Genomic DNA, 26,516 nt, shown 5'->3' with positions numbered 1-26,516 from the left:
TGAATTTTTTTCTTACTATTAAAATTACTCACACAATATATATACAGATATTATGAGCCAAAAGATAGTCCCCGGATACATGTTACCAGCCAACTTTGTGTCTCTTGGAGGCCACACGAGCTCACCAAATAATTCTCTTTACCTTCAAGCTAGTTTAGCAAGTCTAGCACTTCTTATCCTTTCAACCAAACATATATTTGCTGCTCTTTTTTAATAATAATAGTAGTAGTATATATATAAATATAAATAAATAATAAAAACACTATTTTACACCACAAAATATCTGTAGGGTTTTAAATTATTATTTTCATGCCGAAATACAAATTGAAAGAGAGTCATTTTTTTTAGAACTTTACATAAGCAAGGGTTTAAAGTGACAAATTCAACTATATAATTACAGAAATAGTAGCAAAAATAACATAACTATCAACATAAGCACAATCATTATCAATAACAGCAGTAGAGCCAACAAAAACAATAATATGTCATTAAATGGTTTTTAATATAGTGTGCTTATAAATTAAGTGGTGGTTTTGTAAATAATATGATTATGAGTGTTCAGTAATATAAACACCTAACAAAAGGTTACATGGTAGTTTTCGACAGTGCATTGAAAGGTTGATGTCTGATCATCATAAGCAAAGCTGTATGCATCCGGGCAGGCACTTTTTACCTCTTCGGACCAACTGTCGGGCTTGCATACGTTCGGGTCATCGTGGTCTCCAGTGCAGCAGGTTTCGGCCGTGTTCGACTTTGAGCATGAACTTTGACATGATATCAACTGCCCAGATGGACCTTTAATCGCATTTTCATCTGGGCACGCCGGTACATCACTACAAGTTGGGGATCCACAGGTGTAGCCTTCTGCTCCCTCTGTATCCTGAGGTTGAATGCTCATAGGTAAGTTGTATCCATCGACGAAGCTGATGTCATAGAAGTCTTTTCCGAAAGCACCTTTGAAAAAGAACTCTGCAAGTGTTGCTGGATTTGAAGCACCGGGAGTACCGCAGTCTGCTGAATTTTGCTTGGATCCTGAGCATTGTTGACGACCCCAAATACGACCTCCCCAAGTATCTTGCTCCGTAATAACTCGTTCGGCCTTAGGTGTCAAGTCAAAAGTCATGTCTGGGGAACTTGCCGTTCTGCCGTTAGTTAATACACCAACAGTCACCACACTATCGCAGCTGTTTATAATGGTTATATGCTTATCTCCAGCATTTACAACTGTTAAAATCCCGAGAAAGATAAGCTCGATGCTGAGAAAACGCATTTCGAATGTTGATTAAAGATACAGAATAATCCACAAGTAGTCAAGAGAAAGATATATCACAGCTTTTGTGAAGAAGAGAACAAAACAAGTTTTATGCTTTTTAGCACGAGTACTTTGATTTATAGTTGTAGTGTGTACTGCTAGATAGTAGTTTATTGGTGCGCTATTACCAACAAAGCTTTTATTGTATTGATTAATGCAAAGGCAGCAATCTACTCAATCGAACTGTCAATTGGCCACTCTACCATCCTACCAGAAGATTAAAGGCAGTGTGTACGGTTGATTGGGTAATTTAGGGACTGTTTAGAAACATAGCAGTATATTTGAATAACGATGTGAGTATGATTTGGTCAGTTCAGCTTGTCGCCATGTAAAAAGAACGATGATACAATTGGGATACAGCTAACATGGGTCTACATCATAGTGACTGATACTTCTTCTATTCATGTATTTGATAAATCTAGTTTCTTTTGTATACACGCCAAGTTATACTAGTCCCAAAGTACCGTCATCTTATGGGACAGCTATCACACTTCACGCCAGCACTCATACTACGTTTTGGCGGAAATAGCTGATATATTTCTATATCTCGATTTCTTATTGTGCGGTATACCAAGACCCGATCCTTTGTCATAACCCAGAATCTCTGTTTTCTGTCGAGTATTTGACAAAGTATCTGTATTTTCATACACACACATATATATAATTAAAATAACATACTTAATATAAGATGGGGTTCTGTTGGTTTTCTTCTTTCAATACTCACAAAAATTAACATGTCAGCCTTGATTGTTGTAAAAAAAAAGTCTGTCCAATTGCGATATTCATATTGATAACATTCAAGCAGTCTCTAGTTCTCTCTTTCTTTCTTCAAAAGTAGCAGAAGTCAAGCCCTGACTCTGAGTTTGTGTTCATATTCATGTTTGTACAAGAGTAGCGCGTCATTTCGTCTTGTGTAAAAGCCATATTCATGTGTCCGTCTACCATTGGACCCAGGAAGAAAATCCCCCAACCTCCGTCTGCATAACAATTATCGGCCAATGGATCTTGGGATGGACAGGCTTGATCTAATGTGATGTTATATTCGTTCATGAAAGCAAACAATTCCTTCTCTAATTGGCTTTCTTTAAAGGCTTTGTAGGTAGGTGTCTTTTGATACATCTTTAGCATCCTCACAAGAAAGTATCGACTCTGTTGGACCAGCTCTTCGGACATCCATTCAGGATGTGAAATATTTAACTGCACAATAGTTAATACTTTCTTTTTCAATAACCAAATAAATACAAAATTAACCTACTTTAAGCGTTTGGATTGAAGCCATATAATGATATAAGTAAGGTCGAAAGAAACAATCAAATCCATCCGGGGACTCGATAGATGCAGAAAACCAACGGTCAAACAGAATTACACTAGCAATTGCGGCTTGCGAAGTTCGTAATACAGCTTCACGATGAATATCAAACAAGTCATTGGTATCTAACGGCAAGTATGGTCGATAAAGCGTAATCCAAGATTGGCAAAAATCCAATAATACACAGTAAAATGTTCGGCGGCTCCACTGGGTAGTTTTTAATCCGGTCATTTGATTTGCATAAGCATAACGATTTTGAGGGTCGAGTGTACGATAAAACTCCCTGAGGCGTTCTTCATCAGCCTTTAATGAATCAAGTTGAGCTTCTTCGGCAATTTCTGCTTTATTTTGCGATATGTACAGCTCAGATGAAAGTCGCCTGATACCAATTATACTAATAACAAAGCGAGCCTGTTCTGCTTCTGTAAAGCTAAAATCTAGTAGTACGGTTGGAGGTTCTACTGTGATACTTGATGGAGGTATAGAAGAGGGTTTTTTGTAAAGCTGTGGGACCATAGAATCAAGGAACCAGACGGTCCAAAATATACGTTTTGCTTGTTCTCTCTCAAAAGGTGTTTTGCAATTTACATATCCCTTCAAAGAATGCAGGTCTAAAGCAAAGCACATCCGGGCAGCAATACCTAGATGTAAGTACGCCCTCTCAACTCGTCCCAAATCGAGATCATAGGTTATTAACAAGGTTCTCTGGTGTATGTTTGTCAGTGTTGCATCGTCATATTGTAAGGATTCACGAGAGTATTTGTAAAATATCTCTCCGAGTTGTTGAGAATTGTTTAAGCATAAGATATGAGGATGGTAATTGAAAATATGAGGCACGGCATGGGAAAGAACAGATGATATAACAAGTGAATTTATACGACCTTGGCTGTGGTATGCTTCAAAACGTGTGGGACTGACAAGGATAGGAAAGCCACATTGGTGGTTTTGGTGGATAAGACTTTCTGTAACATTCTTTGACATAATCTCGGCTGGGTTTATATTTTTATCAATTGTTTGTTCATTTTCTGGACGATCTAAACGCCCGAGACGTTCGAATAAAGAAAATGATAAAAGGTTATTAATTCGTATGCGTGCTTCGCTAGTTGGTGATTCTGAGCGGACCATGTACGAAAGAGGAGATGGGTTATAATAAGCATGGCTCATCCGAACTGCTTGCCTCATGGCCTCTTTTAACTCTTCCAAAATATGAAAGTTTGTCTGAATAGATTGGGTGCCATCTTTTCTGGTCACAACTGGCCAGCCAACGTTTGCAGCCCAGCTGGAAACCGTCAATTCGTTCTCTGATATTTTGGCAGGGTAGTTACTGGAAGCGTCCCCTTCTTGTCCTACATGCCCTTGTTGGACTTGTGGTTGTATTTGGACCAATAAACGGGATATTGTATTGTGGTATTTCTGCTCGATAAATCCGAGGGAGCCAGACATAGTTTGAACTGTGGCCTGAATATCGTCTAACCTTTGTCGCATAGAGATACTTTCTGATCTTGGCCCATCATTACTGTAGATGCATTCCCACGTTTTTCTACATTGGCCGCAGTAAGGCTTGTTCCGATCGCATCCAACTCGCCTCTCACGGCACCTGTGGTTCAGTAACAAGATCAGTCGAATGCTTTGTTGGTGTTGATGTTCCCTTGTCTGAATATTTATGTATGTACGCAAAAATACGTTACTTGTTGCAGGCGTATCCGCTTTGTTGCCGTCTTTTCTTTGGTGGAGATTCTTTTAAGTTGTCTTCCGAGTGATGTGGTGGCATTGAAGAGCATTCTGATAAGAGTTCTTTAGGCTCTGAAACTGTTGATTCAGGCGAAGACGGATACGTGTAGTAGACAAATGAATGGGCTGGGGTCATCTTTATTGCATAACTGATTAAAAAAAGTGTAGAAATAATAATACAATGTGAAAACTGAGTTGACCATTTGATATATTTGTACCAGGTGAAAGACGGTGACGACACATGGTGTACCTTTTTATTAGAAAACCAGAACAGGTTTTATTTAATGTTTGCACAGTGCGACCGCTTGATTTTGTCGGTTTGAGAAAAATAAATGCCGTTTTAACCAAAAAGAATTACGAAAATCAAAAATGTATTTTTCGCTTTCAAAAATATTAAATCACCGGGTTTAAAGATCATATTTTTGTTAATACTTTATATAAGGATGTCATTTTATTATCAGTATTAAATATATCTTTATATTTGAGCAAGAAATATGCTTAGAATGGTATTTTGTTATACAGTATATGTAAAAGAATCACAGTCGCTTCAAATTATGCCTTCATAGCCTCTCCTTGTCTAAACACACCACAATGCTTAACAGAATGAGAAACAAGACCTTTGGTCATTCAAATGTAAGGCATCACATACCTCCCGAATTCTAGTTGTTGGCTATAATTTTTCTAGAAACTCTTTTCGTTTAACCTTGCGCTTGGTAACTGACAAGAACTACTCAATTGGATTCAGTACAGGATACTATAGAGGAAATTAAACATATTTATAGTCTCGTAAGTCAATATATCTTTCTACATTAGTTAAGCTATAAATAGGAGAACAACTCATGACAAGGTAATCTCTTTTCACTTCTGCTTACTATTTCAATTTTATCAATGTCAGCCTTTAAAAAACTCAAATAATATTTTGTCACTGTTCCTGTCATATGTTTTTTTGACATGTCTCGGAACGCTTAAACTAACACAGATTAAACTAGTCGCAGATAATGCACCTAAAACCAATTTATTCGATAAAAACTATAGGTTTTTTTGGTTGATTTATCAAAGAATAACACAATTTTCTTTACTTTTTGTCACAAAATATTTGCAAATTGCTCATTTGATTGACTGAATAGGTTGTGACTCACAGAAAAGTATTTGAGATTGACGTTATCTCTTAACCCAGTATATCTTGAGTATAACCGGAATCTATCCAAGTTAGTAACACGTTATTATTCCTCCGTTTCAAAATTCAAATAGTCATAAATTGCATGAAATAGCAGACCCAACAAATCCAAAAAAAGAGATACTCTAAGTAGCAATCAAATATACCATTTCTCGATAAATCCCTATTTACAGAGACTTTATAGTATAAAGAGAGGATCTTTGATTGCATATCATCACAAGCCATATAATATAATTTATATCTAGTGATTTTAATATTGAAATGTTGTGTGATATCCTTTATGTTGATTAGTCTATGTTAATTGTCCTTTTCAAGACATGTTTTCCGTAATGGTTATGTAGCATCTGTTTGTCTCCTGAGATTAAATAGGAATTTATGGCGTATCACAAACACGGGGATGAAGTGATTGACAAGCTTTTCTTTTTCAAAGCTAAACTTCCCTTTGTAGATGATTTATTGGACCGACGCGCGTACTTCATCAGTACCACCATTGCTGCTGGTGTTATACCTTCTACTCGTTTGGCAGCTCCCTTTATCATTCAATATTTAGATAAACAAATAAGAATAACTTGATAAGCTTACCAGCGTTTCTGGCCGTACAATAGCCAATTTTTGTCGAACTTCATGCGAGAGTTGATCCATTCTATCAAACGAAAACGTTAAGGTATCTTGGTTAAAGCTACACAATAATAATAATAATAATAATAATAATAATGCTAATTACCGTGAATATTCTAAGTTTATATCAAGTTTAAGATCTTCATCTCTTTTTAATGCGGCTATCTCTGTAGCCTGGCGCTTTAAGAACGGTTTGTAGCGACATGCAATCAAAAGACGTTCTTTTAATCCACTATCTAGCTCCTTGAGGGAAGGTAATAAATCGTAAAATTGTTCAATCTCAACGTTGGGCCAACACAGGATATCAACACCACTAAATGAATATCCGTATAAACGTATTAAAAAATGGCACAAAGCATTTGTACACTTATAACATACCTTCGGAGTACACCGCTGTCATTCGATCCCTCATTTCCATGACTGATACCATTCTGTTTCCATTTGTTAGCTGGCATAAGTAGCTCTTCAAGAGCTTGAGTAGCAGAACTCAGCATAGTTGATTTTGAATAGAAATCTGTCCACCTCTCCTCCCCAACAGCACCAGCATCATATCCTTTAATAAAAAGATAAGAATTGGAACAGAGCGCACATTAATTTCAGCTTAAATTACCTTTGCTTGTCAATCTCAAATCCGCATTATCTGCACGTAAGTGCAAGCGATACTCTGAGCGGGAAGTAAATACTCGGTAGGGTTCTTCCACACCCTTTGTAGTCAAATCATCGATAAGAACACCAATATATGCGTCAGAACGATCCAAAATAAATGGAGCGCGACCAAGAGCATGTAAGCCGGCATTAATCCCTGCCATCACACCTTGTGCTGCCGCTTCTTCGTATCCTGTTGTTCCATTGATCTGGCCTGCCATAAAAAGTCCGCTAATTCGTTTTGTCTCTAGTGTAGAGCGCAGTTCACGGGGATCAACATGGTCATATTCAACACCATAGGCTATTGCTCTGATGTCAGTAAGGAAAATAAATAAATAAAGGCATAGCACACGATATTACCTGGTCTAACCATATCTACATTCTCCAATCCACGAATCATACGCAAAAAATTAAGCTGAACATCCTCCGGCATGGTGTTTGATATACCATTAGGGTATACAAGATGCGAATCAAATCCTTGTATAAACTAGTGTTTGTATGAAACCTTCTTTTAAATAATCACACATAACATTTACCTTCGGGCTCCAACCAGATAGCATGCCCAGTTTTATCACCAAATCGCTTGATCTTACTTTCCAGAGAAGGACAATATCTTGAAACCTGGTGCATTAGCTTTAATTTTCTACAAATATTGTTATATAATACCTTGGTCCTTTTACAGTTTCTCTAATATGGATACTCTGGTCAAAGTTTTCTGCAATGTACTTGTGAACAGAAGGGTTGGTTCTTGTCTGATGGCAAAGCACTTGTTGATCCTATAAATTTAAATCAATCATTTAATTTTGTTCCTGATTCAAAATGTTTAGTAATATTTACTGCGTGCGGTACTAAAGTGTGGAGGAACGAAAATGGGGACGGTGGGTTGTCGCCTTCTTGGACCGCCAATCCTTCATAATTGATTGTCCTTCCATCCAAACGTGCGGGAGTTCCTTGTATTTAAAGCAAAATTAGTTTGGTTATACTATGGTTACCATGCCTCCTCTTTTCTTTCTATTATTCAGTATGTAGTTACCTGTTTTGAGCCTAGCAAGTTGGAAGCCTGCTGAGCGTAGTGAGTTAGATAACCCAATAGATGGGTTTTCATCAATACGACCCGCTGGCCATGCTTTTAAGCCTAATGTTTTAGAGTGTTAAAGATATGTTCTTTTAAAAGTACTTTATGTAAAATCACCCAAATGGATTTCTCCACCCAAGAAGGTTCCTGTTGTAATAACGACATTGGATGTTTTTATTATGTGGCCATTATCTATGTAAAACACAGAATAAGATCAATATTTTATACCCACAGCTTAAGAGCAATTCATTTCCAAAATAAAAATAACATATATACCTAGACGAACACCCTTTACTGCAGATGCTGCACCCTTTTGTTCCAATACTTGATGTCTTTCAGAATCAATATCTGTCTCAAACACAAGATCTGCCACACTCCCCGTTTGGATCGTCAAGTTGGGATAGTCCTCAAGATACTCTTGTAGATGCTTCTTGTAGAGCTTGCGGTCTATTTGTGCTCTTGGTCCCTACATCTAATTCAGAACACAAAGCCAGAATGTCTTGTGTGCTTTAACTACTTACATATACTGCAGGACCCTTAGATTTATTCAATACCTTGAATTGGATACCGGCCAAATCTGATACATACACACACGCACATCATATATCAGATAATTATTTTTATATGAGGAAAAGTGTGTCTTACCGGCTATCCGACCACATACACCATCTAAAGCATCAACCTCTCGTACTAAAACACCTTTACCGACACCTCCAAAAGAAGGGTTACAAGACATTTCACCTACAAAATACGACAGCAGCCTCAGTAAAATATCTATCATAGTAATTATGTAATTATACACACCAATTGTGTCTTTGTTTTGAGTGATCAGCAATGTGCGTGCTCCTACTCTAGCAGCAGCTGTACATGCCTCGGTGCCTGCATGGCCACCACCGATCACTACTACATCGAAATCATTATCGATCGAAGAAGAAGTTGTCGAAAATGAGGATACTCGGAGAAGAGATCCAGAATTGGAGCGTAAGGATCTAAACTGTGAAGATTGACGACCAACAATCGACCGAATATGATACATGGTATGATCTTGGGGTTAAGCTTGTTCCTGTGAAAAGTCACACATATTCACTTTTTGTCGTCTTGTCGGAGATTATTTAAAAGTCGCTTTCCATTCTCTCTCTTTCTGTTTTAGGATTCTTAATCATGAGCCAAAATATACGACCTTATCAACCAAGCGACAATGAAGCCATCCGGAAACTATATATCGACAAAGAGAAGAAGCTTGAGAACAAGCGAATCTTCAGAGCAATGCTAGAGAGTTCACTGGTTCAATGGTCGTGGCCAATGGGGATTGTTGGAATTGCTGGCTACAACATGACAACAACAGGGTATGCAGCACGACAGCTTATGATGCTATTTTGCCTAGAGACAACAATCTGGAGTGCTGGACTAGGTCTTGCATGGTACTTTTATTTAAAGAAACGATACCGACGGGCAATAAGCAGACGTAGCAATAATGTACTTCGAAATCTGACGGCCACAGATGGACCCAAGAGCGGCTCATGGGTAATGGAAAGAAAGGATAGGATTATCGGTGCAGTTGGAATACAGTATGAAGATGATGAAGGGAAAATACAGAGCCTTACATCTGGAGACAAACAGGCTGAACTTGCGTTGGTTCAAAGTGCCATCAAGTTTGCAAAGAAGAAGGAAATTAAGGTGATCATTAAACGTGGAAATGATACAACGTGGTCCGATCGTTGGTTCTAATGTTGGTGTGTCGGATTTAATGTGGACGAGTTCTCTCGGATGGTTCACTGTCATTTGAATTTAAACCTCCAGTTTGTTTCTTCTTACTGCTTTCTTTCTTCTTTGTATTTCTTACTTTTTTAATTTTTTTTCAACTAAATGTCGCTTATATCCCTTAACAGTCGTCCTACCATACCGCTAATCATTGATCCGACTGATCATGAACACCCAATTAACCACCTGTTTTCACCAACGGCATTAGTTCCTGATCTTACCTATGTTGATAAGACATACTATGCGTCTCATTCTCCTTTTTCGTTCCCTTCTATATTTCTTCGTTGTCTATCTCGCAGTATGCAAGACATATCCACCAGATTTTCTGAAAAGAATTTTACTCCAACTATCAACACAATTATATTCAACAAGGCATTGTCTATGCTGAGATCCATATCTCATCTTGACTTGTAAGCTAAATGTATTAAACTAGGGATGCTACCGATATTCGGTTATTAACTTTATTTGTTAGAAACCATGCAAGGCTCTTTATTCTCCCTAGCCAGATTTCCCGATTGACGCGTTTGACGTTCCTCGACTTGTCTCACAATCAACTTGAAACACTCCCAGAATCGATTTGCTACCTCAAACATCTTCAGCACCTTAATTTAGCCAATAATCGCATTCCAGAGTTACCATCCGTTGTACAATTTTTCGTCAAACTGAACCACCTTGATCTATCTAATAATCCTCTGGAAGAACTGTCAGCAAATATCGCACGCCTTACACAGCTCACTATGCTCGATCTCACAGGGACAAATATTAGCAATGTACCCTCTGAGCTCCTTCGCCTCACCAGAGTCTCTGTCAGAGTCGACAACTGTCCCAACATTGCCGAAAGATCCGTTTCATTTTATCAAACTTTGAAATATGATCCGCCAAGCCTATTAGAGATATGTTCTCGGATAGTCATGCGCCCTCTATTACTGGACAGTGCGACCAAGAAGAAGATGGTTAGCCAAAGAACTCTAGACTCGACGTTTTCTTTGATTCCTCAAAATGTCAAAGACTTTTTGAGCAGTCCAAAGGCGTGTTCATTTTGTGAAGGACCTTATTTCAAAGCGTGTGTACTTCGGTATCGGATTGTTCAGAGGCACGATGATACATATTTACCTGTGGAATATCGGCTGTGCTCGGCACATTGGAGTGACGAAGACGACAGACTACTGACTATGTTTGCAGAGCAACCCATCACAATGATTCCTAGGCTAAGAAAACGCCGCGAGCTACGTTACACGGTCCCTAATTTTTAGGTTGAATAAGGTCGCATTGCATATGAATTCTAATCTTAATACTGTTACACTTCTTTTTGAGTGTTTTAAAGTTAACCATAAATGAATCAAATTAATGGCAACGGTGGAAACAGTCCGGGATAATAAAGGCCAAGGCAGCATTGAAATGTAACCGAGGAAGTGAATACAAAATGATTCGAAATAAGTCTTTGTGTTCTGTGTTTAGAACCACAAGTCAACAAATAAAATAAGGATAAAATAATAGTAATAAAAAATCCAAGAAAGATTATAATGTTCATAACACACCTTCCTACTATGAGAATTGAACTCACGACCTTCGCTTTACGAGAGCGACGCTCTGCCAGCTGAGCTAAACAGGCTATTTGCGCTCTTTCAAATCCAAAAATAGAGTTTGTCACGTGATATAATGGCCATATCTGGGCACTTTCATAAATCATTTTTTATTGAAAATTATAATTTATAAATTTATATTTATAATATCAGTAAAAGTCGAAGATATTTATTATACAGGTAGAAGATAAATGTGCAACATTGGATAACTTCAGTTAAAAGTAACTGAAGATATAGTAATAGGAACAGTTATTATTATTTATTAATTTTATACTCATTTTTGTTTCAAAAAAAAATACAATGAAATTTAAATTCTATAAAAATTGAATTCCAATTATATGATTTATTATATTTAATTAAGCTTTTGTCTAATAAACTCTTATTTTAAGCTATCCTTGGCTAACCAATAATATATTTGTTTTAACATAAGTAATCAACAGTATCCAAATATCTGGACCAGAGTACTAAAGAATATTAATAGTAAAAATGCTCTTTTATATTAAGGCTCTCAAAATAATATATATATAAGAACACCACTGAAATATTTTAGAGAAACAATGCCTTTGTAATGTATTATTTTTCAAGGTAATAATTCCTCTTACGATACACCAAAAGTATAGCTTAAAAATTATATAAGAAAAAAACGCAAGATTATTATTATTTAATTTTCAAAGAAAATTAAATACCCTATAGGATCTCTTTGGAAATTTTATTATTATTATTTTGTTTCCACCCACAATAATAAATAATTATTTAAATAAATAAATAAAATGATCTTAGTATTATAATAATTATTTTATGTGATTAAATAAATGAACGGCAATTTTGATAGTGAAAGTAATAACCATCTTATTACCTCAATATTTATTTTTGATAAAAAATTTGTCTTTTAACTGTAGCAAAACTCTTTATTTATATTACTTATATAATGAAAAGTATAGATAATCAAGAAAGAATGTCAAAATCAAAGAAGACTTGTTTAGAGCTGTTAAGAATGCTATATGACAATTAAGCCTATTTATACTCAAGTCAAGTCTCAAGTCTTATTTATCACCATTACAGATAAACAAGCCATACTTTCTCATATATATATTCGAATCACATTATTTATAAACGAACATATTATTGATATGTAATACAATGTTTTCACAAGGATGTAACAATAAAGGAAGATAGCAATATCTATGACGACCATTGATAACTTCATACTCTTCTAGAAAAAACTATTCTCGCGTAGGACATGACATCAGTCCCAGGGACAGTCATTTGTAAATCAGAATCCATATAAGGAAATGTATCGTCCAGTAATATACGTCATTCCGGGTAAAACGGACAGAACAAAAAGACTATGGACATGTTGCATATTTAAAGCTTTTCTCTTTTCACAATACTTCTCTCACTTTCTTTTTTATATATCATTATATACATATCCACAAACAATGTCTGACTCAAAACCAATGTTCCTTTCCGTTGATGATGAACGAAAGCTTACCTACGACTTGATGAGAAGCACCGACGATGCCTCTGAACCAGCTGTTGCCAAAGAAGTCAGACATCCTCACCTTCAAGAAATCAAAGAGACTCTCTATAGTCTTAAGGAAAGCGCAAAGAACACACTGGCTGGCCATGGTGATAGCACACAGGAGAAAGTTCCTCAAGATGGCAAAACAAACCCAATGGAGTAAAAAAAAAGACACATCTTCCTAATCCAAATCTATACTATACAATATTTCTCATTTCATCCCATATCATTGCCTGTACATAAACTGACAATCAACTCTATATTGTGTCAAAAATAAATGAACAACAATCTAAATAAAACAAGATCTATATTGAGAGCTAACATGTGCCGAGAGCTAGATTATTTGGCACTGGGCTTATACCATAATCCATCAAACAAATAGCTGTCCATAAAGCTTCCTTTTCTGTCTAACATGTATCCCATACGTTCATTACTTGCGCGTAAGAAAAGGTTAGAAGAAGTGGTATTTCCCAAAGGATCGGTGCCTGTAGGGCCTACGTAAATAATTCTTTTGTTATCATTCAAGTTCAATGCAAGTGCGTATTATTATTTACCAGCGCCAGTAAAGACCTTCTGCTTGGAGAAAAGACGGTTGATTGGGTACTCCTTGCATTTTTGAGATTCAATAAAGCGAGCATGGGTCAACAGTCTTACACGTGCACCTCCCTTGAGCAAAATGATCTTGTCGATATATCTAACGTGCCATTGTAACCATTCATTAGCCCTGAATTTCTTAATGCATGATCTACATATCATCTATTATGCAATATACCTCCAAGGATAGGTAAACATTATCGAAGCAATTCCGATACCAAGAGCCATTAAACCACCAGCAATAGCCATACGCTGGCCCTGAGGAGCCAGTACAATGGGGGCGTCTTCTGCATCACTATAGCCATAATGTCAATATTATCTTAATTATGGATACCCTTATATACCTTTCTTTTTTACTGTATGTAACATATGCTAAGCTTGCAAGATTTCCCCTAAAAGAGCATTCCATTCACACACATATATACACGATTGAATATTTATTAGTTTATGGAGCATTGCTATGGGAGATAGCGCATTGAAATCCTTACCAGAATAAAAGTTGCACGCCTGCAGAGATATAAACATAAAAGAATGTACGACTCACACCTGGTGGGGCAGTGTAGAATACAACATCCCCTGTTTGGAGAGCATGTCTAATGTGTTTGCTAGAATATTGAAGGGCCTTGGTGTCAAATACTGATTTTGTGGCAGGTGTGGCATAAGCGCGAGAACCAAAAGTCATGAGGCCTGCATGGATTAACCGTGTTAAGTGGAAAATAGACTTTACATGTCATTTTTTTGTAATTGTAGACATTTTTACCATGCACATTAGATCGAAGGCCTGATGAGCGTGAGATGAACGAGCGTAATGGTAAGAGCATGATAAATGATAATTTTCGAATTGCTTATGCTTATGCCCATGTACTATATTTATTATTGGCAGGAAGAGAGGGGTCGTGCTAAGCCTCACATTTTACTGGCTTCTTAGAGGACCCACAAGAAAACTATTAAAAAGAAGTGGTCTATAAAACCAATGTTGTTTATTTACGATAGAATTGGCGTTTAAAGTGGAACCAAAGACTAAGGACTCCTCTATCGAAACTGCATTTAAATCCCTTCTTGTGCGAATATTCCCATTCACGGTTAACGATACGGAAGGCAATGTCCTGTAAAAAATGATAAATATGTTTGCTCTTTTGTTGTTTTAGTAATAGACCAAACGAATTATTTACTTCATAAGGAGGTCCAGCACGGAAACGGATCAAGACTGTCTCTGGAGAATCAGGGTCCTTTTCAATATAATAAGTCGGCGCCACAGACTTGTCGATAAGATCAGGATAGAATATATTGAATCTAAAAATGATGGTTAATTTCTCAATTGCTTTGATATATCTTAATAAGCTTACTTGTAACCCTGGACGACTATAAAACAAAACATTAAGTTTAATTAACATTTTTCTTTCGTAAAAACTTTATATGTAACAATATCCTTTTTATTGAATACATACCCTTTGGAGGCGGGTTGTCGTGATCATAATGTGTTTGGTTGTATTTGTTCCATTCGTAACCAGTATGGACTCTGTTAAAGTATCTTGGTTTGCGTGGACGATATTTGTCTTGCCACATGTATGTCTAGAATACCCATAACTGTCAACATCAATTGCCTTTTTTTTTTAAAAAAAATCCTTAGCATATGTTTACCTGTTTTGCTAATTCGGCTTCAATGTTGAAAATGGCCTCATCCTCATCAATACCCTTAGCAGCCTCTTGCTCAAAGAGAACGACCGATGCGACCGACTCATCCAGGGGCTTTTCAATCACAGGCTCGGGTTTAGCTTTTGTCTTCATCGGAATAATCTTACTTGACAAGACTCTTCGACGATCATCCATCTAGATTCATTTTTTTAAAGATGAGAAAACTAGTACAATACCTTAAAGCTTCACATTTTTCTTCGTAGTAATACTTACAAGTTTTCTAAGGTCTTTAATCGGATCAACAACCTCCAATTCTCTATCGTCTCTATCGAGTCTCGTCATGGGCTCAGGACTCATCGAGCGATCGTATTTCTCGATCAAAAGTCCACTTGGTTCCTGATCCTTATCATTACTTCCATTTTCAAATGCCTTATCTTGTGTTTCCATAAGATCCTGATCGACAGGCTCCACCTCCATACCCTCTCCTTCACCAACGCCTCGTCCCTGTACTTCAGCAGATTGCATAGAAAGCACACGTTCGAGTTCTTCCTGAACCTTGAGAGCTTCCTCCCTTTGTCTCATACGCAGCTGATTAAGACGTTTTGCCAATAATTCTTGATGCATATCATTGAGTTTAGCTTTGGATTTAAAGACAACAAGTTCTTTTAGCAGGTTTTCCCAGTATTCAACATCCACAGGTTCATTCGACTGAAGTTTGCGTAAAATCTGGTTCTGAAGGACAGTGAGCTGTGCAAATGTCTTCCCGGATAATACACGCTGAATATCTTGGTTCACACTTTCTGCCACTCCGCCCGATGCAATTGCAGCTTCATCAGATTTGAGTTTGGCAAGACAGTCGTCAGCTACAACAATAAGCGCACGCCAGAAATCCAGAGTCTTTTCATTTTTCTCGAGGTTAAGATGCATTTGTATATCACGATAGAGCTCTTCGGTCTCGCTAAGTGTCAAATTCTGTTTAAAATTGTTAGGTAAATCGGGAAGGGTGTAGGTTCACATACGTCAAAGATGGTGTATGGTTCTTCCAAATCGATCTCCAGCTCGACTTCTTCTTCGACTTTTTCGGGTTCGTTCGCCAAACGCAAATTCATGGCGAGAATATCAATAGGTTTAGCACGACCTTCTCTTATACGAATTTCTGCTCTTCTTTTCGCTTGCTCAAGATGGAACTAAAAATAAATTTTGAGCAATAGTGTATTTTTTATGCGTTTTACTCTTATATAGATATATTGCTTCATTATGGTTGAAACATACTTCTTCTTCTTTGGCCTGCCAGTCTCCCATCTGAGCGAGTTCTGCATCACGTTGCATCCGTGCAAGTTCTTCTTCACGTAGTTGCATCTCGATTTCACGTTCTGCTCTTCGTTTATTAAGCTTAGTTAATTCCTCTTCTGCTTCTCGTCGTCTGTCACGTTCTCGTCGTTTGATATCTCCTTGGCTTAAGCCAAGCTCTTTTCGATCTCTTTCCTTTTTCTTTGACCAAATAAACTTTGATTCCAAATTTACATCATTAAATGGGTTGTTGACATTAGAATAGCCAAGATTCTCTAAAGATGGTTGAGATGCATTGGGTATTTCTTCAGTATCTTCAATTTCTTCTTCGCTTTCATCCCGATGACGATCTCGTTTTGATTTCTTGTGTTTTTTATCTTTAGATTTCTTTGATCGCTCTTCGGGTGTTCGTGAGCGATGACGATGTCTAATTGGAATAGGGAAAGATTGTTGACTTTTCTCTTTCTTTTTTCGTTTGATTTTTTTCATTCAAGAACAAAATTATTAATAATTGTTCCATACTTTCTTTTACGGTCTCTGCCGTATTCATCTTTATGTCGATCGATGCTAGGGCTACGTGCACGACGTCTTTCTGGCGATCGCGTTCGGCTTCGATCGCGATGTCTTCTATCTGGTGAACGTGCCATGGAGCTGTCCTTAATTTTTGATTTTTATTTGTTAGAATAAAAATAAAAATAAAAATAAAAAATATGTGGGAGAAATCGACCGTTTTGCGAAAATGCATTTATTGAGCTGACGTACATGTCTTTATTGTTATTTTGAATCACCGGTCACTAATTCGGACTTCTCTTGTAAAGGGCCATTTTTGTGGGAGTGTATTTATTAGCACTGCTCGTCGCATACAATTCGGTCTTTTAAATATGATGAAATGAATGGAAAAGAAAATGTACCAAAAAAAACAGGAGCGATAAAATCATGCGCTTTTTTTTTTGTATATTAATCGCTGTCTTGGTTGCAGCAGTGTCAGAATAAAGGTATTATTGAAATATATTTATTTAATATGTCTGCCAAATGGTATAAGCCGTGAAAGATGCAAAACCACAGTATGAAGAAAGGGTAAAATGAAATAAAATAAAATAAAATCACGGCCCGCAAAATATAAAAAAAAATAAAAGTCAGCAATCTTCGATTAAAAAAAACCAATAACAACTCTCTTCCTTCTTTACCCTTTTCTCCTTTCCCACAAAATGTCATACCTCTCTCGAGACGAACTAGGTGAGAGCTCGATAAAATAGCTACAAAACAAAAATAAAGTGCTCAGCCGAAATTTTGACCAACATAAGTTTCATATTCCAGACAAATACTTGGACAACCTGCCACGTAACCGTCCAACCGATTCCTCGAGCCCGCTTTCAGCCAACGGACCCACCGAGCCACAGAGCCAAAGACCACCACATCATCTCAGAGGCCCCAGACCGCCAGTAAAACCAGCAGCATGGCGTTCAAGTACAGCACAGCCAGTTAAAGCTGACCCGAGAAGTGAGCTCGTTTATCCTATGCAGACCATGAGAATAGAACGAACAAGTGACCATACCACGGTACCATTAAACGGAATCACAGACCAAATAAACGCTCTTCGGACGGCTACTGGTGACATAACAGAAATAGCTTACCAAAGTGGCGAGCCTGAACCACTCGACCATCCACCGGTACCGGCACCGGCACCGGCACCTGTCACCCGTAAGCCCGTCAAGATGGATCCCTTTGAAGCAGCCCTTGGGCCTCGAAAAAAACCTACTCCAAAACACACTGTACCTGCTCCTACCCCCAAAGAACCTTCAACCAACTCACCTGTCCTACCCCCACTTCCCCCACCTCAGGTTCGAGTACCTTCTATCCGAGCACCTTCTGTTCGTGTCCCTCCTTCAATAAACTCGCCCGATAGTTCTGCTGGTACAACTGTAGATGCGAACAAACGAGTATCCGTACCAAATCCTATGTACACAGGTATTCGCTGTGCAGGCTGCGAAAAACCAATGGGTGGTATGACTATAAATGCAGCAGGGAAACAGTGGCATCCTGATTGTTTTGTGTGTAAGCACTGTAATCAGGACCTTGAACACGTCGCATTTTATGAAAAAGACGGGCAGCCTTATTGTGCATTGGACTATCACGAGTTATTTAGTACACGTTGCGATTATTGTGGAACACCTATCGAAGAAGTATGTTAAAATACATGTATATGCTTTACACTTTTTGTTATTTATATGATTTCTTGGTGATTTGCTGGGCACTATCTAACTTTAAATAGAAAGCAATCCGAGCGCTCGGAAAGACATACCATGAAGGTCATTTCTTCTGTCGCCAGTGTGGAAAAACATTTGACGAATCTAGTGCATTTATGGTATATGACGGGCATCCGTATTGTGAAAAGGATTATCTCGAGAAGTTTGGGCACAAGTGCATGGGATGCGGTGAATATATTACAGGGGAATTTATCGGTGCACTAGGCGGCGACTGGCACAAGGAATGCTTTGTGTGTGCAGTAAGTTGATTATAGATAGAAAGTGTTATATATATATCTTTGTAACTAATATATTACATTAAAGGAGTGCGGAAAGGCATTTACATCAGCCACTTTTTTTGTAAGAAACAATAGACCGTATTGTGATCAGCACCAAAGAACTACTGCTACACCTACCAAAAACGCACCACCTGTTGCTGTGCGTCCACAGCCTAATGTTCCTGTAGCACCATTTATTGCCAATGCAACATCAGAAAATAAAAAATGCCACAAATGTGGAGAGAAAGTCGAAGGAAGGTGTGCAAATGCATATGGCCATGACTACCATCCTGCACATTTCCAGTGCTCTCGGTGTGATAAACCTTTGTCAATGCGTGTTCCAGGCAAGATCACAAAAAAAAGATGTCAGAATAAAAGAGAAGCAATAATAATAATAAGCTTTCTATCTGTAGGCATGTGGCAGGAAGGTACCCCCGGAGAGCTTATTTGCAAGATGTGCGCACGAACCCACACTTGAGTCTGTGGTTGATTTTGACAAAGTTTAGCATGTACTTAATAGGACCGATTAGATTTCACAATTGAGTGGTATTCAGCAAAAATAAAAACCAAATGCTGTAGGGTTTCGTTATTTTTTCTTTGTTTACAAACTATTATGAATATAACGAAAACGGACTCTTTTCATCATGATAAAATCCAGATTTATTGATATGTATTTGAGATAAAGAAATCAATCTTCCTAATACACAGCTTATTATATTAGTTTTAATCAACAGTCGACGGAAGTATAGTTAAACAAGCAAAGAACTAAAAAAAATAAGAAGACTTATTGCTAAATAGAGTGCTTGGAATCGATCTTTTATTTAGTCAAACTGCATACAAAGAAAAAGACGATTATACATACAATATCTTTACATTGTAATTTATGCATATTTATTAATTAGCAATGTTCCATTTTTTATACACTAAGCTTTAGTTTTTATGTTATTAATATCAGTAATAATAATAATACTCTATAAAGATATGTGATGTAATTTATTTAGAGACAAGTATCACCAAGCATGGCTGGTAAAAAGTCAATATTAGCTATATAACTCTAATGGTTGAAACAACTTTCATGGTATCTCTTTCGATGTCTGTGAGCAAGTAATCAGGCTGCCACACAAGTGACCCAGGGGTATCAGAAGTATTAGCTTCTTGATTCCGTTTATCAGTAACTTTTCCCAATACTAGGATCTGATACTGTGGATTCCTTGAAATCTCTCTAGGGTGCATACGAAATGGTCTTTTAAAGAATGATGGTGTCTTATTCGAAGAAAAGGCACGGAACCAGTGACGCTGAGGATCGAGTAAAAGTAGGCTTCGCTTTTTTCGAGTGATCTCAATCCCAATGACTGTGACACTATGGCCAGAGTATTGGAGGTAAAGCGGAGGAGCTTCATTAGTAGAAAAGTATGATTGAATCCAGTCCAGCAGAAAACCATGCTGTTGATTAGGACCACTTGGTTGTGAAAAGTCTAAAATTGTGGTTCTAATGCCGAGGTAGGAGAATAGTGTGTGAACTTCAGTAGTCCCTATCCACTTAGTTGTCTTGTACACATCTTTCTCAAATAGTTTCGCTCCAACTGTATCGTAATCTGCAGCCTTGGTCAATATCATAGTATACTTTAACCTTGATGCTTGCCTTGATCCCATGCTTTTTCTAAACATATCTGCAGTTGGGCGATATCTCCTATGCGTTTCAATATGCGATTCTTTTGAAGGAAGCTCATAAGAATCTGACAGTTTCGGTAGCCACAATCCCATCCTACGTTGGCCAGACGAGATTTTATATAGTCTATTTGATGACTGCACATGTACACAGTGGTTGTTGGTGCCTTGTGAAGGTTAAAGTAATGATCTAACTGGTTCAGAACCCCTTTTTGAACAGTAATGCTGTGTTAGTTTTGTGATTTCAAAGGATCATCAAACCTTACCTACCATCCGCCTTCCACTTTCTAATTCTTCAATTGAATCCCACACATGTAGATCCTGCTCAATGCGATTTCTGGATTTAGTACATAAATCATCATCTGTTTGTACGGTAAATTATAGATTAGGCCACTAGCAACAATCTAATCAGTAACATACTAATTTGAGATGATTCAGCTGAGACCATGAGATTGTGTAAATCCTAGCTTTTTTCCCAGTTAAACTTATTTTATTTTGCAAAAAAGGGGAATATAAAATAAATGCATGCAGTCATCATATTAATTGTTACACTAAGCTCATTGAAGGAGACTATTGCTAATTCACCAGTCGCCTGGCCAATCTAATCAAATGTATTTCTTTATTCATTCCATAAGAATAAGGTAGTTCACTAATAAGCCGAGAAATGAATGATTTGCTTTTTTCTACTCAATATCTTTGAATCGTAATCAAGCAACCAGATGCTTGGTTTGGTTATACTGCAGCTAAAATAGCATTAGAAGTAAGAATGTATTAAAGCTATTTAAACTCAAGGTTTATCCGAATGTTTTTCAAAGAAAAATCTGGCTGACAAACTGAATTACATTTAATTAGTGGATTACTGGTTAATCTCAAGTTCCGAATGGCAACAACATATTTGACATTAATACGTATTATACTGTAACCAAATAGAAGCAACCCCTAAAGGCTTTTTTTGTTCGTTTTGTAGACCAGAAATGCAGCTTACAAATATTTTCGTATATAAATAAAAAAATTCTTATTCCATCTCCACATCAATAATGAAATAAGCTTTCTCTGGGGTAAATCGTACACTGTGATATGCGTGGTAGTTGTCCAAACGAGACATGTGAGATTGCGTATAGTTTGTGCACCCACACAGCACAAGGTGTAGTTAGATAGCTTATCAGGTCTCACAGTGATCTACCCCTTATTGTGTGAAAGTACTTACCGTTATATTGGTATTGGTGCTATTATTAAATCTGGTGCGCATTATATACCAAAATGTGCTCCATGAAGAAGCAGGAGCAGAAAGAAAGAAAAGTGCATTACAAATAAATGCTTAATAGGCGCATACGTACATTTTTTTATTGAGATATGAGAAAAGGAAATATAATTATTCAGGTGTGTTTTCTTTCTTTGTTGTTGTTGTTTATATGTATAGAAACAAAAAAGAATACAATGAAATTTAGAGCTTGGAAGAAGTATCTGGCTGTGAGTTGAGGACGTTATACATGTCGTTGATCTCCTTCTCAAAGAACTTCTTGGCCTGGGGACGCTTGACCTTGAATGTAGGGGTGAGGAGTTCGTTTTCTATAGAGAAGGGAACGGCTTGGAGATGAATGGCACGGACTTGCTCGAAACCTCTAAGCTGAGCTTCCTTGCCAACACGAGTAAGCTGCTTGAGGACAAGAGCGTTGACCTGGGGATGGTTGCAGAGTTCGGCAAAAGAAAGTTTCTTGGAGGCAACCTGGGGAAGTTTTGCGGAGAGGATGCTTGCAAGAGTTTCAGGGTCGGGGACAACGATGCCTACCAACTGACTCTGGAGAGAGTCACCGTGGACGTAAATCTGACCAACAACGGGTTCCTTGGCGTACACGTTCTCAATCTTTTCGGGGGCAATGTATTCACCCTGGGCCAACTTGAAGATGTTCTTCTTGCGGTCAATGATGACAAAGGCACCACGGTGGTTGATAGTAGCAATATCACCGGTGTGGAACCAGCCTTCACTGTCAATAGACTCGCGTGTCTTTTCTTCATCCTTGTAGTATCCCATAAATACACTGGGTCCACGTACACACAACTCACCACGGGGCTGGGGGTCAGTAGAGAGGTAGTCCATCTCAGGAACATCGAGAAGCTTGAGCTCATTGCAAGTGAAAGGTCCACCAATGTGACCGGCAAGGTATTCATTGGCATAATGAATACAGGTAGCAGCAGTAGTCTCTGTGGCACCATAACCTTCACGAATATCGCACACAAGCGCAATGCGGAGGAACTGCATAACATCCTTACCAATTGGAGCAGAGCCAGTGATCATCAAACGAACATTACCACCAAGAGCCATCTTGACCTTGTTGAACATAAGACGATCCCAGATGGCGTGAGTGTAGCCACCTCCGTTTTCCAAGTTTTCAAGTTTAGTAGCAACGGCTCTACGGGCGAGAGCACCCTTGGCACCGGGAGCCTGGGTAGTTCCCTGAACAATCTTGGCGTAGATACGGTTCAAGAGACGGGGGACGGTTGCCATAATACTAGGCTTGAGTTCCTGGATGTCCTCAACAAGGTTATCGATGGAACCCGAGAAGTAGCCAACACGACCACCAAGGGCGAGAATGGTCATGTCGCACACACGACCAAAGATGTGAGCAAGAGGGAGGTATGAAATGGCAATGTCTTCGGGGGATCCCTTCAGACTGATGACACTGGCAGACAAGGCAGCAACGAAGTTACGATGGGAGAGCATGGCACCCTTGGGCATACCGGTGGTACCGCTGGTATACATAATACAAGCCATATCTTCTGGCTTTGGAAGGTTGTGAGAGCGACGGTTCTTCTTACCAGCAGCCTCCAGGGCAGCAAAATCGATAAGCAAAACATTTTTCTCTTCAGCCCATGCCTTGATGATAGCACTCTTTGATACTACACCAGCACCAGCCTGGACATCATCTTCGATTGTATCCATTGAGATGATTGCCTTGAGGTTGGGCAGACGATGGCGTAACTTGAGAAGGTCGGCAACGTGATCAGCGGAACAAATGACAGTCTCAAGTTCTGAATGGTTAACCACGAACTCTACGGTCTCTGGGCCAAGGGTATCATAGAGTGCGACGACATGAAGACCATAGGCAGCGCATGCAAGATCTGAGATCATCCACTCGGGGCGGTTTACAGCCCAGATACCAATGGGAATCTGCTTTGTACGAGCGTCGTTCAAAGTGTGGTTCAAAAGGTTCATCAACCCAGAGCCGAAGTTGTCGATTCTGTGGGAGACCTCGCGATAGGTCTGCCATTCGTAAGCACCGCGCTTACCGGTCTTTGCATCTACGAGCTTACGAACGCCCAGACAGGGACGGTCGCGAGACAGCTTGAAGCCTAATATACGTGATAAGTTATGCTGATGCTTTACTAGATAATATTATTTTGTATTTACCGTAGTAGAAGATATCATAGATGGTCTTCACGTTTGGAGAGAAAGAATCCTCAACAACAGGTCGTTCTCCGTTTCTGTAGATAGCTGATGCAGGTTGTAAGGATCTAAGTTTGTTTGTTTTTTTGGCAGGTAAGACAGATGTAACTTACGAGACTGTCCAGGCTGCTTTGAGTTGGGGACCTCGTATGATTGTCTTTCCAAGCTGAATTTGGCCATTATGTTTTATGTTATACAGGTGTCCTGAAAGAGGAAGAGGAAGAAGGAGAAGAAGAAGGAAAAAGATGGGGAAAAATTGAATAGAAGTTTATAGGTATAAAAAGCAGGCCTGTTTGACCGGGAAAACCTCCGCCTCAAGTGTAATTCATTTGAGCTAAGTCAGCAGAATCACGCTGACTGAAATGCGGGGCTTGTCCTTCCCCACCGTGGATTTGTCACATGAAATTTCAACATTTGTTGGTTTTACATGTCTGTCAGATAGTTTCCAAGGAACAAGACACCATCAGCACGAATTACAACAAAACCATTGGTCGATCACAACTATATCAGTCTTTTCCAATAGTATTTCATTATATCAATACAAAATCAAAAGTATAGTCGGGATCATAAAGAAGAAGAAGAAGTCCATCTTAAAGAAGCGCATCTTTGTTTATTTTTTATTTTTTTATTATTATTTTTTGTATTAAGAAAATAATAAGAAAAATCCAAAAAAAGAAAGAAAGGAGAGAATAAGAGAGGTAGAGAGAAAGAGAAAGAAAGAAAGAGAGTCATCTCAGTCACATACACATGCACACACATACACATACATAAAAGAAGTTGTGTTTGTGTTTACTACAAATAGAGAAATAAAGTCAGCATTGGATTCCCTGAATTTACATCTTAAATTTCATTATTCTTTACCTGCTCCATAGCGTTCTTCTTGGAGGCGCTGTTCTTGCGGTCAAGGATGGCCTGACGGCTCTTGTCAACCTTGAGGTTGGTAACAACGACCTTGGAGGGGTGGATGCCAATGGGGACGGTGGCACCGTTAACCTTCTCGCGGGTGACACGGTCAATGTGGATAACCCACTTCTTGCGGTAGACCTGGACGACCTTACCCTCACGACCCTTGTAGGTACCACGGACAACCATAACCTCATCATCCTTGCGGACAGGGATGGAGCGAGCCTAAGTAAATTCATCCATCTATCAATCATTCCATTCCATTCGAGTTTTTATATAAATATCGATTCCCGCAAGTCCTTACGCTGTGCTTCTCTCTGAGCTCCTTGGACAAAGGTGCGCTCATGATCTTGCGGCGGATGCTAGAGGGAGCGGTGAAGTGGGCCTTGCGGCTCTTGCTACGGTCGGAGCTGACGTCTATTGAGAAGAGGATGGATGATTAACAATCAAAGTCATCCCTCTTTGATTCATTCTTTTATTGGTCTTGTCCATTCGTGTGTATGCGTTCGTTCGTTGTATATTGCGTTGAAGATTGACAATGAAAATTTTGGGATTTTTTTTTAAAAAAAAAGTTGTATGCATGTACGTGGGTGCGTGTGTTCTTATTTTTTGTTGGTCATCAATGGTATATGACATAATCAAGTCATGTATCGATTTTCGATTTGTGTAATATATTGTCCATCCAGACCGTCCAATTATGTATCTAGATACATCCACTTCTATCCCTTCTCTGGATTGGCTATTAATCTTACCAGCAGAGTACTTCATCCTTGTCTATGTGATGAAAGAGAGGGAGCGTTCATTGTCCTTTGGGCGCTTTTCCAAGTGCCACTGCTCGCAGAGAGTCACGTGCTCTTCCGGTCGGATGTTTAATAATGCCAGCAACACCACCAAAAGGCCAATTTTTTTTATGTTATATTTTTTTTTTAGAAAAAGGTTTCCATAAATTCAATGCTGTACTTTTATAAAGAAAGCAAAATAATGATTATTCTTAAGATATTTGAAACATACGCCATGTTATAGAGTTACTTGAGTATATATTGAATATTAACGACTGTATACATGTATATAGCAAAAATTACTTTTATCTATTTGTACAAGCATATATTTATGTATGTATTCAGGCCAAGCTGATTATAATTTGATCAAAAGTAATCTGTGGCAATTTTTTTTGGATAGGGTGAATCTAGTAAAGAGCTAGAACAAGTTTAACAGTGATAAAGAATACAAAGAAAATGCAGATAGAAAATTTTCGTTACCCAGAAAATACAATTACCGCGTGTGTAGCTGTAATAAAGTTATAGCCAAATGCGCTGGGTACAACATACATTTAGAATTAATGTTGATGCATATATGCAGATATATGTGGATACAAACATGACATCTATTTTTATATAGCATACATACAGTTATTTATACCCACAAACAAACCAACTGATTATCTACCGCTATTGTACTCAATATTCTGATGGAATTAAAAGAAACGCCCCCTCTCTTTCTATTTGTTACAAATTATTGATCAAGAAATATATCTTTTGATATTAAGCATGATATATATAATGATAAATTATTTTTTGTATTGATAAAGAAGTATTGTAAAGTCTTCCAAATGCTTTCAACAAGAACTCTACAAGATAATTTTTTTTTCAGTTTTAGAAAGCAAATGTTATTCTCATAAACCGTATATTTGCTGATGCCTTTTTTTTTGTACGAAAAATAAGGTC

The 26,516-nt window shown here is 38.2% G+C and overlaps 11 protein-coding genes and 1 non-coding gene across 12 annotated transcripts; 3 read left to right on the top strand and 9 right to left on the bottom strand.

Annotated features, from left to right (window-relative positions):
• Positions 1-574: 574 nt before the first annotated feature.
• On the bottom strand, positions 575-1,270 carry PHYBLDRAFT_63166 (secreted thaumatin family protein; the record flags this gene model as incomplete). The annotated part of the gene is made up of 1 exon (XM_018441078.1): positions 575-1,270. The coding sequence occupies one exon, from the start codon at positions 1,268-1,270 to the stop codon at positions 575-577; it is 696 nt and encodes a 231-aa protein (XP_018294667.1).
• Positions 1,271-1,575: 305 nt separating this feature from the next.
• PHYBLDRAFT_157965 (hypothetical protein) lies at positions 1,576-2,137 on the bottom strand. Its single transcript, XM_018433706.1, has 2 exons — positions 2,037-2,137; positions 1,576-1,946 (listed from the first exon to the last, which is right to left on the bottom strand). Exons 1-2 carry the CDS (start codon positions 2,046-2,048, stop codon positions 1,779-1,781), a joined length of 180 nt encoding a protein of 59 aa, XP_018294666.1. The 5' UTR covers positions 2,049-2,137; the 3' UTR covers positions 1,576-1,778.
• Positions 2,138-2,140: 3 nt separating this feature from the next.
• Positions 2,141-4,488, bottom strand: PHYBLDRAFT_142140 (Zn(2)-C6 fungal-specific transcription factor; the record flags this gene model as incomplete). The annotated part of the gene is made up of 3 exons (XM_018430746.1): positions 2,141-2,509; positions 2,568-4,218; positions 4,310-4,488. 3 exons carry the CDS (start codon positions 4,486-4,488, stop codon positions 2,141-2,143), a joined length of 2,199 nt encoding a protein of 732 aa, XP_018294665.1.
• Positions 4,489-5,760: 1,272 nt separating this feature from the next.
• Positions 5,761-8,903, bottom strand: PHYBLDRAFT_131600 (hypothetical protein; the record flags this gene model as incomplete). The annotated part of the gene is made up of 15 exons (XM_018429428.1): positions 5,761-6,059; positions 6,112-6,172; positions 6,254-6,472; positions 6,526-6,700; positions 6,758-7,093; positions 7,153-7,269; positions 7,329-7,405; positions 7,459-7,568; positions 7,630-7,742; positions 7,826-7,927; positions 7,985-8,059; positions 8,144-8,333; positions 8,389-8,444; positions 8,513-8,608; positions 8,672-8,903. The coding sequence occupies 15 exons, from the start codon at positions 8,901-8,903 to the stop codon at positions 5,913-5,915; spliced, it is 2,106 nt and encodes a 701-aa protein (XP_018294664.1). The 3' UTR covers positions 5,761-5,912.
• A 125-nt stretch (positions 8,904-9,028) lies between these two features.
• On the top strand, positions 9,029-11,126 carry PHYBLDRAFT_180159 (hypothetical protein; the record flags this gene model as incomplete). Its single annotated transcript, XM_018438272.1, has 3 exons — positions 9,029-9,588; positions 9,757-10,038; positions 10,101-11,126. 3 exons carry the CDS (start codon positions 9,029-9,031, stop codon positions 10,879-10,881), a joined length of 1,623 nt encoding a protein of 540 aa, XP_018294663.1. The 3' UTR covers positions 10,882-11,126.
• A 41-nt stretch (positions 11,127-11,167) lies between these two features.
• On the bottom strand, positions 11,168-11,240 carry PHYBLDRAFT_t77. Its single transcript has one exon. It is a non-coding gene; the product is annotated as a tRNA-Thr (tRNA).
• A 1,368-nt stretch (positions 11,241-12,608) lies between these two features.
• On the top strand, positions 12,609-13,024 carry PHYBLDRAFT_157963 (hypothetical protein). The gene has a single exon (XM_018433705.1). It carries the CDS (start codon positions 12,651-12,653, stop codon positions 12,894-12,896), a length of 246 nt encoding a protein of 81 aa, XP_018294662.1. The 5' UTR covers positions 12,609-12,650; the 3' UTR covers positions 12,897-13,024.
• A 48-nt stretch (positions 13,025-13,072) lies between these two features.
• Positions 13,073-14,148, bottom strand: PHYBLDRAFT_142136 (hypothetical protein; the record flags this gene model as incomplete). The annotated part of the gene is made up of 5 exons (XM_018430745.1): positions 13,073-13,227; positions 13,288-13,427; positions 13,506-13,622; positions 13,816-14,014; positions 14,088-14,148. 5 exons carry the CDS (start codon positions 14,146-14,148, stop codon positions 13,073-13,075), a joined length of 672 nt encoding a protein of 223 aa, XP_018294661.1.
• A 132-nt stretch (positions 14,149-14,280) lies between these two features.
• On the bottom strand, positions 14,281-16,899 carry PHYBLDRAFT_131597 (hypothetical protein; the record flags this gene model as incomplete). Its single annotated transcript, XM_018429427.1, has 10 exons — positions 14,281-14,433; positions 14,500-14,620; positions 14,674-14,689; positions 14,776-14,899; positions 14,969-15,157; positions 15,236-15,391; positions 15,434-15,934; positions 15,982-16,149; positions 16,235-16,679; positions 16,775-16,899. The coding sequence occupies 10 exons, from the start codon at positions 16,897-16,899 to the stop codon at positions 14,308-14,310; spliced, it is 1,971 nt and encodes a 656-aa protein (XP_018294660.1). The 3' UTR covers positions 14,281-14,307.
• A 1,329-nt stretch (positions 16,900-18,228) lies between these two features.
• PHYBLDRAFT_92446 (C2H2-type zinc finger transcription factor) lies at positions 18,229-19,107 on the top strand (the record flags this gene model as incomplete). The annotated part of the gene is made up of 4 exons (XM_018443787.1): positions 18,229-18,435; positions 18,525-18,758; positions 18,823-18,940; positions 19,025-19,107. Coding segments are annotated over 4 exons (642 nt in total), but the record flags the coding sequence as incomplete, so codon positions are not given.
• Positions 19,108-19,820: 713 nt separating this feature from the next.
• PHYBLDRAFT_165144 (hypothetical protein) lies at positions 19,821-20,892 on the bottom strand (the record flags this gene model as incomplete). The annotated part of the gene is made up of 4 exons (XM_018435169.1): positions 19,821-20,371; positions 20,407-20,652; positions 20,711-20,806; positions 20,865-20,892. 4 exons carry the CDS (start codon positions 20,890-20,892, stop codon positions 19,821-19,823), a joined length of 921 nt encoding a protein of 306 aa, XP_018294658.1.
• Positions 20,893-21,745: 853 nt separating this feature from the next.
• PHYBLDRAFT_185782 (hypothetical protein) lies at positions 21,746-25,584 on the bottom strand. Its single transcript, XM_018439142.1, has 6 exons — positions 25,545-25,584; positions 25,097-25,209; positions 24,751-25,017; positions 24,003-24,055; positions 23,854-23,937; positions 21,746-23,795 (listed from the first exon to the last, which is right to left on the bottom strand). Exons 3-6 carry the CDS (start codon positions 24,990-24,992, stop codon positions 21,889-21,891), a joined length of 2,286 nt encoding a protein of 761 aa, XP_018294657.1. The 5' UTR covers positions 24,993-25,017; positions 25,097-25,209; positions 25,545-25,584; the 3' UTR covers positions 21,746-21,888.
• Positions 25,585-26,516: the final 932 nt, after the last annotated feature.

The sequence above is a fragment of the Phycomyces blakesleeanus genome (assembly GCF_001638985.1).
Source record: "Phycomyces blakesleeanus NRRL 1555(-) unplaced genomic scaffold PHYBLscaffold_5, whole genome shotgun sequence".
Classification (NCBI taxonomy): Eukaryota; Fungi; Mucoromycota; class Mucoromycetes; order Mucorales; family Phycomycetaceae; genus Phycomyces; species Phycomyces blakesleeanus.
The sequence above is the reverse complement of the archived record's forward strand: the minus strand, read 5'-3'. Positions and strand labels throughout refer to the sequence as shown.